At 41.1% G+C, this 19,593-nt stretch overlaps 1 protein-coding gene across 1 annotated transcript in view; it reads left to right on the top strand.

The window, feature by feature from the left end:
• Window positions 1-19,154, top strand: part of psmd4a (proteasome 26S subunit ubiquitin receptor, non-ATPase 4a) — a 34,151-nt gene extending 14,997 nt beyond the window's left edge. The window contains exons 6-10 of the mRNA XM_069940381.1: window positions 5,566-5,781; window positions 6,534-6,642; window positions 7,791-7,922; window positions 15,651-15,724; window positions 18,809-19,154. Of these exons, the coding sequence (XP_069796482.1) occupies window positions 5,566-5,781; window positions 6,534-6,642; window positions 7,791-7,922; window positions 15,651-15,724; window positions 18,809-18,976 (699 nt within the window). The 3' untranslated portion in view covers window positions 18,977-19,154. The remainder of the gene's footprint in view (window positions 1-5,565; window positions 5,782-6,533; window positions 6,643-7,790; window positions 7,923-15,650; window positions 15,725-18,808) is intronic.
• Window positions 19,155-19,593: the final 439 nt, after the last annotated feature.

The following is a 19,593-nucleotide window of genomic DNA, read 5'->3' on the forward strand; positions in this document are numbered from 1 at the left end:
AAAAATTTTGTATCGGTTTAATTTCTAAATTTACCCAATGGGGATTTAGAGATAATTCTGAATAATTCAACCAATACCTTAAGTAACTAATATTAATTGCCCAGTAATAAATTCTAAAGTTGGGTAATGCCAACCCTCCCTCTAGTTTAGATTTCTGTAAATATTTTTTCCCCAATCTAGGATTCTTGTTTTGCCAGATATATGAGGACAATTTAGAATCGACCTTATCAAAAAAAGATTTAGGAACAAAAATAGGTATAGCTTGGAATATATATAAAAATTTAGGTAAGATCATCATCTTAATAGCATTAATTTGGCCTATCATGGATAGGGATAATGGTGACCAATTGGTAAGTAAACTGCCGATCAGGTCCAATCGAGGGAAAAAATTAGTCCTAAACAAATCTTTATGTTTTTTAGTAATCTTAATCCCTAAATATATAAAATGGTCTCTAGCTATTTTAAAAGGCAAACTATCATAAATAGGAACCCATCCATTAAAAGGGAATAATTCACTTTTATTTAAGTTCAGTTTATATCCCGAAAAATTACTAAATTGGGCTAATAAAGATAAAACTGCAGGAATAGAATTTTCAGGATTGGAAATATATAACAATAAATCATCTGCATATAGTGATACTTTATGAATATCCCTGCAACGAATAATACCAGTAATATTGGGTGCTTCTCTGATAGCAATTGCCAAAGGTTCTAAAGCTAAGTTAAATAATAAAGGGCTAAGGGGGCACCCTTGCCTGGTGGCCCGAAATAATCGAAAATATGGCGATCTTTGGGTATTAGTAAAAACCGAGGCAACTGGGGAATTATAAAGAAGTTTAATCCAAGATATAAATATCAGACTAAAATTAAATTTTTCAAGAACTGTAAATAAATAAGGCCATTCTACTCTATCGAAGGCCTTCTCAGCATCTAGTGAAATAACACATTCTGAAGACTTATGTGAAGGAGTGTAAATAATATTCATCAATCTTCTAATATTAAAGGAGGAATAACGATTTTTAATGAATCCAGTCTGGTCTTCAGAGATAATATATGATAATATCTTCTCTAGCCTTGTCGCTAGAATTTTAGAGAAGATCTTAGAATCAACATTCAACAGGTCTATAAGAAGAACATTCGGTCGGGTCTTTATTTTTTTTCAAGATTAGAGAAATCGTAGCTCTGTAAAATGATCTTTATGTTTAAATCTTGTTCCCATTTTTGTTTAGTTTTACCATTTGTTTCCTCATTCTCCTTTTCTTGCAGTTTAATATACATATTTGTTATAAATCTTTTGATTATCATTGTATCTGTCAACTGATTTCGCAGTGACCATAACTCCTCCCCACCCAGCCCCCCCCCTGAAAAGATTTCAATTTTCATATATAACAAAGGTCACTCTCTTAATTCCCTCCTTACTTCCTCTCTTCCCTTTCATTCCCTTATTAATTCTTATCTATACTCTATATATTTTCCTTTAAATACGGATACACTCATGTTCTCTTTGGCTTGGCTTCGCGGACGAAGATTTATGGAGGGGGTAAAAAGTCCACGTCAGCTGCAGGCTCGTTTGTGGCTGACCAGTCCGATGCGGGACAGGCAGACACGATTGCAGCGGTTGCAAGGGAAAATTGGTTGGTTGGGGTTGGGTGTTGGGTTTTTCCTCCTTTGCCTTTTGTCAGTGAGGTGGGCTCTGCGGTCTTCTTCAAAGGAGGCTGCTGCCCGCCAAACTGTGAGGCGCCAAGATGCACGGTTTGAGGCGTTATCAGCCCATTGGCGGTGGTCAATGTGGCAGGCACCAAGAGATTTCTTTAGGCAGTCCTTGTACCTTTTCTTTGGTGCACCTCTGTCACGGTGGCCAGTGGAGAGCTCGCCATATAATACGATCTTGGGAAGGCGATGGTCCTCCATTCTGGAGACGTGACCCATCCAGCGCAGCTGGATCTTCAGCAGCGTGGACTCGATGCTGTCGACCTCTGCAGAGGTCGACACTCATGTACACACATATATACATACACACATACATATATATATATATATATAAAAAACACACCCATATACACACATACATATAGTTCGTGGTCATTTTTACTCTCGTTACATGTCTTCATCTCTCTGCCTGTTTTGTAGTTGTTCTGCAAATTTTCGTGCTTCCTCCGGATCCGAGAATAGTCTGTTTTGCTGCCCTGGAATAACTATTTTAAGTACCGCTGGGTACTTTAGCATAAATTTATATCCTTTTTTCCATAGGATCATTTTTGCTATATTAAACTCCTTTCTCTTCTTCAGGAGTTCAAAACTTATGTCTGGATAGAAAAAAATTTTTTGACCTTTGTATTCCAGTGGCTTTTTGTCTTCTCTTATTTTCTTCATTGCTTTCTCCAATATATTTTCTCTTGTTATATATCTTAAAAATTTTACTAAAATGGATCTTGGTTTTTGTTGTGGCTGTGGTTTAGGGGCTAATGTTCTATGTGCCCTTTCTATTTCCATCTCTTCCTGTAATTCTGGTCTTCCTCGGACCCTGGGGATCCAATCTTTTATAAATTCTCTCATATTCTTGCCTTCTTCATCTTCCTTAAGGCCCACTATCTTTATATTATTTCTTCTATTATAATTTTCCATTATATCTATCTTCTGAGCTAACAGCTCTTGTGTCTCTTTAACTTTTTTATTAGGTTCTTCTAATTTCTTTTTTAAGTCCTTTACTTCCATTTCTACGGCTGTTTCTCGTTCTTCCACCTTGTCCACTCTTTTTCCTATATCTGACATGACCATCTCTAATCTATTCATTTTTTCTTCTGTACTTTTAATTCTTCTTTTTATTTCACTAAACTCTTGTAATTGCTATTCTTTTACTGATTCCATATATTCTTTAAAAAAAAATATCCATTGTCTTGCCTTTCCCTTCTTCTTCCATTTCTCGGACAAATGCTATATCTATTTTTTCCTTTTTCAGTAAATTTAGTAGTTTCTTCCTTTTAATTTGGTTATGTATTCCATTAATATTTAGAGTCATATAGTTCAGCCTAGCCATTTTATATTTTGTTTATCTTCTCTTTCCGTTTTTCCATCATTACCTTTCCTCCTTTTCCATTTCTGTTTTCTTATTTTCAACTCTTTACCAGACAACATTCCTACAACATCCAACATTTTCCTTATTCTCCTATTTCTATCTTCTTTATCCCCAATCTCTTTAGGAGTTCAAAGCTTATATCTGGATAAATGAAGATTTTTTGCCCTTTATACTCCAGTGGTTTGTTGCCCTCTCTTACTTTTTCCATTGTCTTCTCCAGTACCTTTTCTCTTGTAGTATATCTTAGGAATTTTACTACAATAGATCTTGGTTTTTGTTGTGGTTGTTGTTTAGGGGCCAATGCTCTATGTGCCCTTTCTATTTCCATTTCTTGCTGTAGTTCTGGACATCCTAGGGCCTTAGGGATCCATTCTTTTATGAACTCCCTCATATTCTTGCCTTCTTCATCTTCCTTAAGGCCCACTATCTTTATGTTATTTCTTCTGTTATAATTTTCCATTATATCTATTTTTTGGGCAAGTAATTCTTGTGTCTCTTTAGTTTTTTTATTAGATTCCTCCAATTTCTTTTTTAAGTCTTCTACCTCCATTTCTGCTGCTATTGCCCGTTCTTCCATCTTGTCCATTTTTTTCCCCATTTCTGTTAAGGTCATATCCATTTTATTTATTTTCTTTTCTGTGTTGTTTATTCTTCTTCTTAAAACATTGAATTCCTGTGTTTGCCATTCTTTAAATGACTCCATGTATCCTCTAACAAGAGCAAGTATATCCTTTACCTTGCCTTTCCCTTTATCTGTTTCACTGTATTCTTCCTCTTCTTCTTCCTCTGGGTTGGTCATCTGTTGTTTCTTTGATGCCCTTTCCTCCTCTTCTTTCTTGTTTCCATTGTCTTCTGTGGTCTCTTCTTGCTGCAGGTGTTCTGCAGCTGTCATTGCCGGCTGTGGAGATCGACTCCCCAGCTGGTCCCCCCTCCCGTCGGTGTGTTTTTTTTCATGCGCGGTTGCGCACTTTTACTCGGCTCTGTGAGCCATTGTTGTAGTTCTTTTTCTACCGACCTGAGGTAGTGGGGTCCTCTCTCCACAGCGGGCCTCTTCGGACAGGTAAGGCGTTCACCTTTTTCCTCCGTTGTCTTCTCTTCCTCTCTTCTTACCGTTGATTTTGATTTTTCTTCTTTTGTCTCCATCTTCTTTCCACCTTTATACTCACTTTTCTTTAACTTGTATTTCTGTGCCTTTGTATTTTCTCTTGTTTTTCCCGACTTTTCTGGTGAGGGCTGGAGTTCACCGTCCGGCCACTACTCCATCACGTGACTCCTTCTTCCATTTCTCTATGTTCTTCTTCTTCTTCCTCTGGGTTGGTCATCTGTTGTTTCCTTGTTTTCTTTTTACTCTCTTCTTTCTTGTTCTCGTTGCTGTCATCCTCAGCTGTGGAGATCGACTCCTCAGCTGGTCCCCCGTCCCGTCAGTGTTTTTTTTGTCATGCGCGGTTGCGCACTTTAACTTGGCTCCGCGAGCTATTTTTGTATTCCCGAGCTCCGGACTTCCACTGACCTTAGGGAGCGGGCTTCTCTCTCCGCGGCGGGCCTCCTCGGACAGGTAAGGCCTTCACCTTCTTCTTCCGACGTTCTTCTTCTCTTCTTCCTGTTGCTTTCGACTTTTCTTTCTTCGCTGCCATTTTCTTCCCACCTTGACTTTCACTTTGTTTTAATTTTTATTCTTGTGCCTTTGTGTTTAGTGTATTTTTTTTCAACTTTTCCGGAGAGGGCTGGAGTTCCCTGACCGGCCACTACTCCATCACGTGACTCCTCCAAGTGTGAGGTTGTTGACGGTGCACCATTCGGCCAAGTTTTCAGTCTCCATCCTGTAGGCCAACTCATTGCCCCCCTTTATCAGAATCAGAATTTATTGTCATGAACATGTTACAAAATATGTTGCTTTGCTGCTGCGTCACGGTGCAAACATTTCTATAAACACTGTACAAATAAATAAAAATAGTGCAAGAGGAAGTCAATGTAAGGGGTTCATTGTCATTCAGGAATCTGACGGCGGAGGGGAAGATGCCGTCCTTGTGCTGCTGGGTGCTTGTCTTCAGGCTCCTGGACCTCCTTCCTGATAGTAGCAGAGTTAAGAGGGCATGACCTTGAGGATCGAGTCTGCTCTTTTTGTAGAGACACTGCCTCGATAGAGTGAAGACTGGTGCCTGTGATGTTGCAGGCTGAGTTAACAACCCTCTGGAGTTTTTTTCGGGTACTGAGTGTTGACACCTCTAGGTGCAACCGGCTAGAATGCTCTGCACGGTACACCTGTAGAAGTTTCAGAGTCTTCAGCGACGCACTGAATCTCCTCGCCGCTGGCTCACCTCCCTGAGTGCACTCGATCATGACCGGATTTGCAGATAGTGTTGTTGTTGTCATACTGCGCCACACAGATCCTAATTCTATCCCTGGGGAGTTAGTTGTCAGCAAAGGGTAAGGAAGCAATGGTGAGCCATGCTCCTGAACCAACCTACTTTGTTCTGTGTTCTCTTCAGGAATCAAATACAGATAAGTTAACAGCGTTCATCAATGCACTGAATGGAAAGGATGGAACAGGTTCCCATCTGGTGACGGTGCCTCCAGGCCCAAGCCTCGCTGATGCTCTCATCAGTTCCCCCATCCTGGCTGGGGAAGGGGGGACCATGCTGGGACTTGGAGCCAGTGACTTTGAATTTGGAGTGGACCCAAGTGCTGACCCTGAATTGGCTCTGGTAAGCAGAAGTTGTTTTCTGTTTCTCTTTTGTAGGACCTTGAAGAATTGGAGCATGTTTGGGGCCCCCGGATCTCTGAGTTAAGGATCGTGGTTTATCCTGTCCTTCAATTCAGTTGGAGGTGCTCCCCCCCCAATTGCTGTAAATTGCTGGTAGGGACAGCGCTGGGGCTAGTGCATTGCAATGGGAGGGATAGCACTGGGGCTAGTGCAATGCAGTGGGAGGGATGGAGCTGGGGCTAGTGCACTGCAGTGGGAGGGGCAGAGCTGGGGCTAGTGCAATGCAGTGGGAGGGACGGAGCTGGAGCTAGTGCAATGCAGTGGGAGGGATGGAGCTGGGGTTAGTGCAATGCAGTGGGAGGGATGGTGCTGGGGCTAGCGCAATGCAGTGGGAAGGATGTTGCCAGGGCTAGTGCAATGCAGTGGGTGGGGTGGTACTGGGGCTAGCGCAATGCAATGGGAAGGACATTGCCAGGGCTAGTGCAATGCAGTGGGTGGGATGGTGTTGGGGCTAGCGCAATGCAATTGGAAGGACATTACCAGGGCTAGTGCAATGCAATGGGTGGGATGGTGCTGGGGCTAGCACAATGCAGTGAGTGGGATGGTGCTTGGGCTAGTGCAATGCAGTGGGTGGGACAATGCAGAGCTTGTTTGCAGAAGAACCATGCTGGCCAGTGGGCACATTAGACATGCGGGGGGTATGATTGGAAACACGGTGTCCCTTCATCCGCACCTCTCCCTCCCTCTGCACAGGCTCTCCGTGTGTCGATGGAGGAACAACGTCAGCGACAGGAGGAGGAGGCCAGGCGAGCAGCAGCTGTTTCTGCCGTGGAGGCAGGGATCGTCACCCCCACCGGAGAAGGTGAGGCTCCTGGGTCCAAGTCTGCTGGGGCCATCTGATCCATCCATGTTGGTAGCGTCACTTCTGGTTCCCTGTGTCATCGGGTTGACGAAGCATACAGTGCAGCAGAGAACGCTGAACACTTGAAAGAGCAACGATGGTGGATCCCACTCCTGCCCTCTGCTTTATGTCAGTTAAAACACAATGCTAGAGAAACTCAGCAGGTCAAACTATCCTTCATATAGCAAAAGTAAAGATAGATAACCCTGTTTCAGGTTTGAGCCCTTGATGAAGGGCTCCAGCCCGAAATATTGGTTCTGCATCTTTATCTCTGATAAATAAAGGACACTGTTTGACCTGCTGTGTTTCTCCAGCCTTGTGTTTTAAATTCAACCACGGTGTCCGCAGACTTTCATGATTTTACCTCAGCTTTTTGTCAGCAGCAGGTGTTAAGTTCTTGTGTTCAGAAATTTTGCCCAAATCACATTTTGGAATCAGCTTTCACCACCTTGACAATGAATTAAGTAATGTGTGGGTATGCCATTGCGGTGCACCGTGTCAAGAGCATAAGGTACAATCCCAGACCGTGCTCTTGAGTGTGTGTTCAGTGGTTGTCCAAGAGCAGATCCACCCTGAGAGCTTATACGCAGCCTTGTGTGAAGATTGGTGTTCCTACCATCTCCCTTGGTTTTCACTGCTTTCATGATCTGGCTGAGATTCATGTAGAAAGATGTCTCCATGTAGCATCACTGTTAGATACGGAGGTGCCAAAGCACAGGACAGGAAAAGGCGACAAGAGAGTTGTGAACTCGGCCAGCGATATCATGGTCAACCTTCACCCCACTGAGGACATCTACAAGAGGTGTCTCAAGAAGGCAGCCTCTATCGTCAAGGACCCCCACCTCCCAGGTCGTGCCCTCTTCACTCTGCTACCATCGGGGAAGGAGGGACAGGAGCCTGAAAATTAACTAACGTAACTAAAACAGTTTCTTCCACTCTGCCATCAGATTTCTGAATGGACAATGTCCAACAGACACTGCCTCCCTTTTCTCTTCTTTTGCTCTAATTTATTGATTTAAATTCAATTTATGGCAATATTTGCACCTGTGACGCTGCCGCAAAACAACGAATTTCATGACGTTTGTGACAATAAATTCTTATTTATTTAGAGCCAGATGATGCCCTGCTGAAGATGTCAATAAGCCAACAGGAGTCCCCGCAAACAGGGGTACCAGATATAAGCAGCATGACTGAGGATGAACAGATTGCCTACGCCATGCAGATGTCTCTCCAGGCAGCAGGTACCAGCACGGAGTTTTTAAAAAAATTCTCACCCCGTCTTCTTCAACCAGGGTTCTCGATCCCTAATTCCTTTCAAACCACACTATGGGATCCTTAACACCGGCCTACAGTGTGTCCCCTAAATCTCGTGCATCCTGCACAGTGATCCTGCTAAACACTCAGACCCTAAACATTGAATGTCGTTCTACCTGGCCCTAAGGCATTGATAATTTCTTCCCTTCTTTGAAAATTTTCTCCTCTGTCCAGTCCCCTTCCATTTTCCTGGTGGTTTCCAAACAAACTTGCATTCTTCCACACCTTTCACATCCTCAGAACATACCCGAGTGCTGTGCTGGCAGTGAAGCTCATTCATAGTGTCAGCTTCTAAAACAGGAAATGGTTCAACCAGCTTGCCCACAGAAAAGACAGTCACAACTGACCTGTGTATTTTTTTTTAACACTGGCTTACAAATACCGTATATACTCGTATACAAGTCGATCCCCGTATTTCACTGGACAACAAACTTTTTGAAAAGATTTGCTTCCTGCAAAAAAAATTGTGGATTACACTAGATAACTTGATCACAAAAATGATTTCAGATTTGCTGCATCACGTAGGAAGTTTTTTTTAAATTTTTTTATAGCCATGATATACACTTTTTTTTTTTCACCCATTTACAGTGACTTTTTCTCCCCCCCCCCCCTCCTCCCAAGCCACCCCCCCACCCCCCCCTCTCATCCATTTTAGGTATACAATCTAGGTTGCATTAATTCAGTCAGACAATGTTGTCATTCAACAAAAATACACCAGAAATTCTACAGAGTCCATTCTTTCCTTCTCCTTCCATCAACTTAGGTAATGTTTGTCCCCGGTAGGTTTTCGCTATTGTATTTAATGTAAGGCTCCCATACTTGTTCGAATACTTCAATATTATTTCTTAAACTATATGTTATTTTTTCTAATGGAATACATTTATTCATTTCTATATACCATTGTTGTATTTTAAAATTATCTTCCAATTTCCAGGTTGACATAATACATTTTTTTGCTACGGCTAGAGCTATCTTAACAAATCTTTTTTGTGCATCTTCCAAGTCAATTCCAAATTCTTTGTTTTTTATGTTACTTAGGAGAAAGATCTCTGGATTCTTTGATATATTGTTTTCTGTTATTTTATTTAATATCTGATTGAGATCATCCCAAAATTTTTCTACTCTCTCACATGTCCAGATTGCATGAATTGTTGTTCCCCTTTCTTTTTTACATCGAAAACATCTATCAGATACTGTTGGGTCCCATTTATTTAACTTTTGCGGTGTAATGTATAGTCTGTGTAACCAATTATATTGTATCATATGCAGCCTCGTATTTATTGTATTTCTCATCGTTCCAGAACATAAATTTCTCCCATGTTTCCTTTTTTATCTTTATATTTAAATCTTGTTCCCATTTTTGTTTAGTTTTACCATTTGTTTCCTCATTCTCCTTTTCTTGTTATAAATCTTTTGATTAACATTGTATCTGTAATCACATATTCAAGGTTACTTCCCTCTGGTAAACTCAAATTGCTTCCTAATTTATCTTTCAAGTAGGATCTCAGTTGGTAATATGCCAGCGCTGTATCTCCAGTTATATTGTACTTATCTCTCATTTGTTCAAAGGATAAGAATCTACTTCCTGAAAAACAATTTTCTATTCTTTTAATCCCTTTTTTTCCCCATTTTCTAAAGGAAAGGTTGTCTATTGTAAAAGGGAGTAGCTTATTTTGCGTCAATATTAGTTTTGGTAATTGATAATTTGTTTTATTTCTTTCTACATGAATCTTCTTCCATATATTGAGGAGATGGTGTAATACTGGAGAAGTTCTATGTTGTACCAATTTTTCATCCCATTTATATAATATGTGTTCAGGTATCTTTTCCCCTATTTTATCTAATTCTAGTCTCGTCCAGTCTGGTTTTTCCCTTGTTTGATAAAAATCTGATAGGTACCTTAATTGTGCGGCTCTATAATAATTTTTGAAGTTTGGCAATTGTAAGCCTCCTTGTTTATACCATTCTGTTAATTTATCTAGTGCTATCCTCGGTTTCCCCCCCTCCATAAAAATTTCCTTATTATTTTCTTTAACTCTTTGAAGAATTTTTCTGTCAGTTATATTGGCAATGCCTGAAATAAGTATAGTATCCTTGGAAAAATGTTCATTTTAATACAGTTTATCCTTCCTATCAGTGTTAGTGGTAGCTCTTTCCAATGCTCTAAATCGTCCTGTAATTTTTTCATTAGTGGATTGTAATTGAGTTTATATAATTGGCCTAGATTTTTGTTTATTTGTACACCTAGGTATCTTATTGCCTGCATTTGCCATCTGAATGGAGATTCCTTCTTAAATTTTGAGAAATCCGCGTTATTCATAGGCATTGCTTCACTTTTATTTACGTTTATCTTGTATCCCGACACTTCTCCATATTCCTTCAATTTCTTATATAGTTCTTTTATTGATAGTTCTGGTTCTGTTAAGTACACTATCACATCATCCGCAAATAGACTGATTTTATATTCCCTGTCTTTTATTTTTATTCCTTTTATATTATTATCTATTCTTATCGATTCTGCTAGTGGTTCTATAGCTAGCGCAAACAATAATGGGATAGTGGGCATCCCTGCCACGTTGACCTGCTTAAGTTAAATTGCTTTGATACATGTCCATTTACTGTCACTTTTGCTAACGGTCCCTTATATAATGCTTTAATCCAATTAATATACTTCTCCGGTAAACTGAATTTTTGCAATACTTTGAACAAGTAATTCCATTCTACTCTGTCGAAGGCCTTCTCTGCGTCTAAAGCAACTGCTACTGCAGGTGCTTTATTTCCTTCTACTGCATGAATTAAGTTAATAAATTTACAAATATTGTCTGTTGTGCGTCTTTTTTGATAAATCCAGTTTGGTCTAAATTTACCATTTTCGGTACATGCTCTGCTAATCTGTTTGCTAATAGTTTAGCTATTATCTTATAATCTGTGTTTAGCAGAGATATTGGTCTATATGACGCTGGTGAGAGTGGATCTTTCCCTTGTTTTAGTATCACTGTAATTATTGCTGTTTTACATGAATCTGGTAAGTTTTGTGTCTCATCAATCTGGTTGATTACATCCAGGAGGGGCGGTATTATTAGATCTTTAAATGTTTTGTAGAATTCTATTGGGAGTCCATCCTCTCCTGGTGTCTTATTATTTGGTAATTTTTTTATTATCTCTTGTATTTCTACTGTTCCAAATGGTTCTGTTAATTTATTTTGTTCCTCTATTTGTAGTTTTGGTAGTTCAGTTTTAGTCAAAAATTCATCTATTTTCCCTTCTTTCCCTTCGTTTTCAGTTCGGTATAATTGTTCATAGAATTCTCTAAAGTTTTCCTTAATTTCTTTTGGATTATATGTAATTTGTTTGTCTTTTTTCCTTGTTGCCAATACCATTTTCTTAGTTTGCTCTGTCTTAAGCTGCCATGCTAAGATTTTGTTGTTTTTTCACCTAGTTCAAAATATTTCTGTTTTGTCTTCATTATATTCTTCTCCACCTTATATGTTTGTAATGTTTCATATTTTATTTTTTTATCCGCCAATTCTCTTCTTTTGGTTGTATCTTCCTTTATTGCTAATTTTTTTTCTATGTTTACTATTTCCCTTTCCAACTGCTCTGTTTCCTGATTATAGTCCTTCTTCATCTTGGTTGCATAACTTATTATTTGTCCTCTAATGAATGCTTTCATTGCGTCCCATAGTATAAACTTATCTTCCACTGATTCCGTGTTTACTTCAAAGTACATTTTTAATTGTTTTTCAATAAATTCTCTAAAATCCTGTCTTTTAAGTAGCATGGGGTTTAATCTCCATCTATACATTCTTGGAGGGATGTCCTCTAGCTTTACTGTCAGTATTAAGGGTGAATGGTCCGATAGCATTCTCGCTTTATATTCTGTTTTTCTTACTCTATCCTGCATACTAGCTGATAACAAAAATAGGTCTATTCTTGAGTATGTTTTATGTCTAGTCGAGTAGTATGAGTATTCCATTTCTTTTGGGTTTTGTTTCCTCCATATGTCCACAAGTTTCATTTCTTGCATTGATTTAATTATAAATTTGGTTACTTTGTTCTTCCTGTTAATTTTTTTCCCCGTTTTATCCATAGTTCGATCCAAATTCAGATTGAAATCCCCTCCTATTAGTATGTTCCCTTGCGTATTAGCTACCTTCAAAAAGATATCTTGCATAAACTTTTGATCTTCTTCGTTAGGTGAATATATATTAAGTAGATTCCAAAGCTCCGAATATATCTGACATTTTATCATAACATATCTCCCTGCTGGATCTATTATTTCCTCTTCTATTTTAAATGGCACATTTTTGCTAATTAATATAGCCACTCCTCTTGCTTTTGAATTATACGATGCTGCTGTTACATGTCCTACCCAATCTCTCTTTAATTTCTTGTGCTCCAATTCAGTTAAGTGTGTTTCTTGGACAAATGCTATATCTATTTTTTCCTTTTTCAGTAAATTTAGTAGTTTCTTCCTTTTAATTTGGTTATGTATTCCATTAATATTTAAAGTCATATAGTTCAGCGTAGCCATTTTATATTTTGTTTATCTTCTCTTTCCGTTTTTCCATCATTACCTTTCCTCCTTTTCCATTTCTGTTTTCTTATTTTCAACTCTTTACCAGACAACATTCCTACAACATCCAACATTTTCCTTATTCTCCTATTTCTATCTTCTTTATCCCCAATCTCCCCTTCCCCTCCTGAGTTGTCCTTTATCCCTTGTCGGACAACCACATCTCCCCTCTCCATTTGGATTTGCGAATCCACTCGCAAGCGTCAACTGATTTTGCAGTGGCCGCTCTTTTCCCCCACCCAGCCCCCCCCAGAAAAGATTTCACTTTTCATATGTCACAAAGGTCACTCTTTTAATTCCCTCCTTATTCTCTCTATTCCATTACCTTCCCTTATTAATTCTTGTCTATACTATCTATGTTTTCCTCTAATTACAGATACTTTCACGTATGCTCATTGTCTCTATTCACTCTTATACCTCTTTACCCGCATACATATCAATCGTGGTCATTTTTACCCTCATTACCCGTCTTCATCCCTCAGTCTATTTTTGTCTTTACCCACATACATATCAACCGTGATCATTTTTACTCTCATTACCCGTCTTCATCCCTCAGTCTATTTTTGTAATTGTTCTGCAAATTTTCGTGCTTCTTCTGGATCCGAGAACAGTCTGTTTTGTTGTCCTGGAATAAATATTTTCAATACCGCAGGATGCTTCAGTGTAAATTTATATCCTTTCTTCCATAAAATCGCCTTTGCTGTATTGAACTCTTTTCTCTTCTTTAGGAGTTCAAAACTTATATCTGGATAAATGAAGATTTTTTGCCCTTTATACTCCAGTGGTTTGTTGCCCTCTCTTACTTTTTCCATTGTCTTCTCCAGTACCTTTTCTCTTGTAGTATATCTTAGGAATTTTACTACAATAGATCTTGGTTTTTGTTGTGGTTGTGGTTTAGAGGCCAATGCTCTATGTGCCCTTTCTATTTCCATTTCTTGCTGTAGTTCTGGACATCCTAGGGTCTTAGGGATCCACTCTTTTATAAACTCCCTCATATTCTTGCCTTTTTCATCTTCCTTAAGGCCCACTATCTTTATGTTATTTCTTCTGTTATAATTTTCCATTATATCTATTTTTTGAGCTAGTAGTTCTTGTGTCTCTTTAGTTTTTTATTAGATTCCTCCAATTTCTTTTTTAAGTCTTCTACCTCCATTTCTGCTGCTATTGCCCGTTCTTCCATCTTGTCCATTTTTTTCCCCATTTCTGTTAAGGTCATATCTATTTTATTCACTTTCTCTTCTGTGTTGTTTATTCTTCTTCTTAAATCATTGAATTCCTGTGTTTGCCATTCTTTAAATGACTCCATGTATCCTCTAACAAGAGCAAGTATATCCTTTACCTTGCCTTTCCCTTTATCTATTTCACTGTATTCTTCCTCTTCTTCTTCCTCTGGGTTGGCCATCTGTTGTTTCTTTGGTGCCCTTTCCTCCTCTTCTTTCTTGTTTCTATTGTCTTCTGTGGTCTCTTCTTGCTGCAGGTGTTCTGCAGCTGTCGTTGCCGGCTGTGGAGATCGACTCCCCAGCTGGTCCCCCCTCCCGTCGGTGTGTTTTTTTTCATGCGCGGTAGCGCACTTTTACTCGGCTCTGTGAGCCATTGATGTAGTTCTTTTTCCACCGACCTGAGGTAGTGGGCTCCTCTCTCCACAGCGGGCCTCTTCGGACAGGTAAGGCCTTCACCTTTTTCCTCCGTTGTCTTCTCTTCCTCTCTTCTTTCTGTTGATTTTGATTTTTCTCCTTTTGTCTCCATCTTCTTTCCACCTTTATACTCACTTTTCTTTAACTTGTATTTCTGTGCCTTTGTATTTTCTCTTGTTTTTCCCGACTTTTCTGGAGAGGGCTGGAGTTCACCGTCCGGCCACTACTCCATCACGTGACTCCCCCACGTAGGAAGTTTAATGAATTTATTATGTTTAATCACATAATGTCCCTCTGATACAAGTTCTCAGGTTGACTGCACATGTTGCACAACAAATGTGAGGAGCCCAAGGTTTGTTTTGGTCACCAATTTTACAACCGAAGTAGAGCTCATAGGGTTTCTGAATAAGTGCAGTCATGCTATGTCTTTGAGCCCTAAGTGTAGACTTGTCACAAATGCAACAGAATGTATTGCAGCTGTTGCAAGATTGACGAGAAATTTCTGCTGTGTCGAATCTTCCCGAAGACAATAAATGCTGTTGTTAAGTACACTCGCAACATGCCTGAACGACATATGAATGAATGTACGTTCAATCCATAATCCATAATATACAGCCTCTGTATATGGGAGCTGCTTTTATAGCCTGTCTTGCAGCTATCCTGATTAAGCATGCCCCTGCACTGAGTGCATGCCCAGGCACGCTTAGACTGACCAAAACAGTTTGCTTTGTGGGCAATATACTAGAAGACTTAAAAGATGACAGGAAATCACAAAAAGAGGTTAGATCTAAAATAAGAAATATTACAGCGATTTTCATGATCAGCAGCCCAAAATTCATAAAATACGTCCAACAGGAAGCAACTTTTTCTTTCTCCAGTGTTTTTGGGCCAAAAATCTGGTATTTTCCAAATATCACGTGAAAAATTTGACCCCCTCCCCCCCTCCCCATTTTTGACCCAAATATCTGCTATTTTAGTCTCCACAGGCTGAAGCCCCCGACGCCTTGGTCACTAACTCTGGATTCCCACCTGTTGGAGCTCCCAATACCTCGATTGCGGATTCTTGCCTCAGTGCCAGACACCTGCCTATTGGCACTCCCGGCGCCTCGGCTGACGCAGATAGTCACCGTGGTCAAAAGTAGTGTCCATCTAATAGTCGAGCCAGTAAATATAACATTAAAAAATAGTCTAAAGAAATCTACTTTGACATAGTCTATACAGTAAGTATTGCCCAAAACCACATCAGGAAGAACTCTCCTCTTAGAGCAATCCCCACAGCGGACAGAGCATCCCAGGAGAGCACACATCTCACCCAAAAATCTGGTTCTAAAGGTGGAGTGCTCTCTTGGTAACACCCTTCTATCACTGCAATTATCGGTCAGTGAGCTGGCCTAACTACATTATAACCAGTCAAGGAAATGCATTGATCTTTTGTTCTCCTTTAGAGTTTGGGAGTGCGGCTGATTTATCAGGCTTGGATGCTGGCACTGCCATGGACACCTCGGAAGCAACAGCCAAGGTATACCCACTCCGTTCACTCTCACAGAAGTTTAGAACCATAGAGCATTACCGCACAGAAACAGGCCCCCTCGGCCCTTCTACTCTGTGCCTAGTCCCACTGACCTTGGCCCAGTCCATACCCCTCCCATCCATGTACCTGTCCAAATTCTTTCTAGATGTTAAAATTGAGCCTGCATTCACCTCTTCAGTTCCACTCTCCCACTTAAACCTTTCACCCTTAACCCACGTCCTCTGGTTTGTATCTCACCAACCCTCTGTGGAAAAAGCTTCCTTGCATTTATTCTATGTATACCCCTCATTATTATAAATCTCCTCTAATTCTTCTACACTCCAGGGAAAAAAATTCCTAACCTGTTTAACCATTCCCTTTAACTCAGTTCCTGAAGTCCTGGCAACATCTTAGTCAATCTTCTCTGCACTCTTTCAATCTTATTGATCTCTTTCCTGTAGTTTGGTGATCAAAACTGTACGCAATGCTCCAAATTTGGCCTCACCAATGTCTTGTACAACACAACTCCTATCTTCGATACTTTGATGCCAAAAGTTCCCTTCACAACCCTATCCACCACTTATGTATTTGTATTCCCAGACCCCACCCCCCCCCCCCCCCCCCAGTGACCATGTGTGTCCTTTCTTTGTTTGACTCCCAAAATGCAGCACCTCACACTTGTCTGCATTAAGTTCCATCAGCCCATTTCTCCCATCCTGTGCTCTCCTCGCTCACACTCCCTGAAGCCAACTTTTAACCCCAGCTCTCCTGCGGCTCCTCAATCCTAATATCAAAATGGCTGTCTTTGTTTCTGAAATGCTGGAGGAACACAGCCGGTCTTGTGTGTCCAAAGGAGGTAAAGATATATAACCGACGCTTTGGGCCTGAACCCTTCCTCAGGGTATGTGATTAAAAAGCAGGCAGGTGCTGATGGAGAATTGTGGATGCCTGGAATGAGCTAGGGCTCTTCTATTTGGAGGCGAAGAAGGATGAGAGGAGACTTACTACAAGATTCTGAGCGGCCTGGATAAGGTGGACAAGTCAGCGCCTGTTTCCCAGGGTGGGAGTAGCAAACACTAGAGGACATCTGTATAAGTGAAGGGAGGGAAATTTAGGGGAGATATCGGAGGCAAGTATTTGACACAGAGAGTTGTGGGGGCCTGGAATGTGTTGCTGGGGGTGGTGGTGGAGGGGCATTTAAGAGATTCTTAAATGGATGAAAGAAAAATAGGTTATGAGGTAGAAAGGGTTTAGTAGTTTTTGTTCGGTAGGAATATGTCGATCAGCACAACATCGAGCCCTGAGGGGTCTGCGCTGTGCTATAACTTCTATTTTAAAAGGCTGGGAGATGTACAGACAAACTGTCAACTGGATATGACAAGAGGAAAGGTAGGAATTGATTGGGGAGAGGTTTTTTGGCTCTGTGAAAGGAGACAGACCAGGAGGAAAGGAGATGAGGGGTGGGGGGAGGGGCGCTAATGGAAACTGGAGATAGCATCTGGTTGGAGAGTGCCCAGGCTGAAGATGAAGTGCTTTTTATTTCAGGCGCCTGCCTGCTTTTCACTCATACCTTGAGGAAGGGCTCAGGCCCAAAACATCAGGTATGTATCTTTACCTCCTGAGGGAGCGGCCAAGCTCCTCCAGCATTTCTGTGATTTTACTATAATCACAGCATCTGCAGACTGTTTCACTTGGATTCTGAATTGCCCAGCACAGAGTTGCTTCTGATGGTCTGGCGATCACTCTTCAAGCAGCCAAGATGGTGGTAGATGTCAGTTAGCTGCCAGCTGCAGCAATGGTCTCAATTACCTGTTGGGTCTTTCTATTATTCTTGTTTGTTCTGTCCAGTTCTCCTTCACTCCACGCAGGTAACGTTTTCCAGACCAGATCCAGGTTGTAATGGGAACATGAACCATCCAGGGGTGAAGATGTTTGTGGATGACACAAAGGCTGGAGGAGTTGTATAGAAGGTTGTCGCAGGCTACAGCAGGATGTAGAGTTGGATGGATAGGTGGCGGACGGAATTCAATCCGAATAAGTGTGAGTTGATGCATTTTGGAAGGTCAAACTTGAAGACAGAGTACATGGTTAATGGCAGAAGTGTGGAAGAACAGAGGGACCTTGGCGTTCAAACCCACAGATCTCTCAAGGTTGGTAGAACAGTTAAGAAGGCCGATGGGATCCTGTTCATCATTGGATTGAGTTCAGGAGTCATGAGGTGACGTTGCAAGGTGGAGTAACACACTTATGAGGATTGTGTTCAATTCTGGTTTCTTCATTACAGGACATGGAAGCTATGGAGATGGTGCAGAGGAGATATACCAGGATTGGAAAAGTATGTCTTATGAGGCAAGGTTAGCAGAGCTGGGACTTTTAGGAGTGATGGAGAATGAGAGGTGAATAAATAGAGGTCAACAAGATTCTGAGAGACATGGATAAGGTGGACAGCCAGCGCCTTTTTCCCAGGGCGGGAGTAGCAAACACCAGAGGACGCGTACACAATGAAGGGAGGGAGGTTAAGGGGAGACGTCAGGGTTGTGTTTTTTTTACACAGAATTGTGGGGCCTGGAGTGTGTTGCCAGGGGTGGTGGTTGTGGCTGGTACATTAGGAGCATTTAAGACGCTCTTTGACAAGCACGTAGATGAAAGGAAAATGGAGGGTTATGAGGTAGGGTTATGCCGACCTCTATATTCTTATCAAAAAAAAACTATCCCATAGGCCTTCTTCACTATCCTATCAACCTGTTTGGCAACTTGAGAGATGAATAGATTTGGACCCCAAGATCCCTCTGTTCCTCCACACTGTTAAGTATCCAACCATTAACCCTGTACTCAGTCTTCAGGTTTGACCTTCCAACATGCATCATCTCACACCTCACCACATTGTGGGCTGAAGGGCCTGTACTGTGCTGTAATGTTCTATAACTGATGGGCTTGGCACACAGGGACACCCATCCTGAAGCCCGTGGCCCCTGGAGCATTGTTGGAACTGCTCAAATTGTGTACCAGGTTCTGATTTGACCAGAGGTGAGGAGTTTTTAAATCGGTTCACTTTTCCGCATCCAATCCTCCTGCCCCCAAATCGGCTAACAGGAAGAAGACAACTACGACGTTATGGAGGACCCAGAGTTCCTGCAGAGTGTGCTGGAAAACCTGCCGGGGGTTGACCCTAACAACGAAGCCATTCGCAACGCCATGGGCTCCCTGCAGTCTCAGACATCGAAGGATGCCAAGAAGGACAAGGAGGAAGAGAAAAAGTGAAAGGTGTGTTGGCCAGTAGCTTCATTGCATTACTGTCCCCATATACATTGAAGCCTCCATTTGCCAATGGAACAAGTGGTAGTTTCACACATCTTTTATTTCCCTTTTCCCGTGATGTGCTGTGTAAAAGCTCCTGACATACAGTGAAATGTCAATAAAAATAATTCTTGATTCCTTACATTCTTGCCTCTGAAACTTCAAGATTATTATTATCATTCAATTGTACAACTGGATAAAACAGCATTCATCAGACCTCGATGTAAAAACACAATTGGGGAGCATAGTTGGCGCGACACCGACAATCTGGGTTTGAATTCTACGCTGTTCGTAAGGAGTTTGTACGTTCTCTCCCGTGTCTGCGTGGGTTTCCACCCACCCTTCAAAAACGTACAGGGGCTTTAGGTCAATTTGGGTATAATTGGGCGGCATGGGTTTAATTTAGACATACAGCATGGTACAGGCCTTTCAGCCCACTAGCCCGTGCTACCCGGTCACACCCAATTGACCTACAAACCCCCCGGTATATTTTTTGAACGGTGGGAGGAAAGTCATGCAGACACAAGGTGATCATCCAAACTCCTTAAAGACAACGTGTGAATCGAATCTAAGCTCTACAC

Source organism: Narcine bancroftii, chromosome 5, assembly GCF_036971445.1.
Source record: "Narcine bancroftii isolate sNarBan1 chromosome 5, sNarBan1.hap1, whole genome shotgun sequence".
NCBI classification, from domain to species: domain Eukaryota; kingdom Metazoa; phylum Chordata; class Chondrichthyes; order Torpediniformes; family Narcinidae; genus Narcine; species Narcine bancroftii.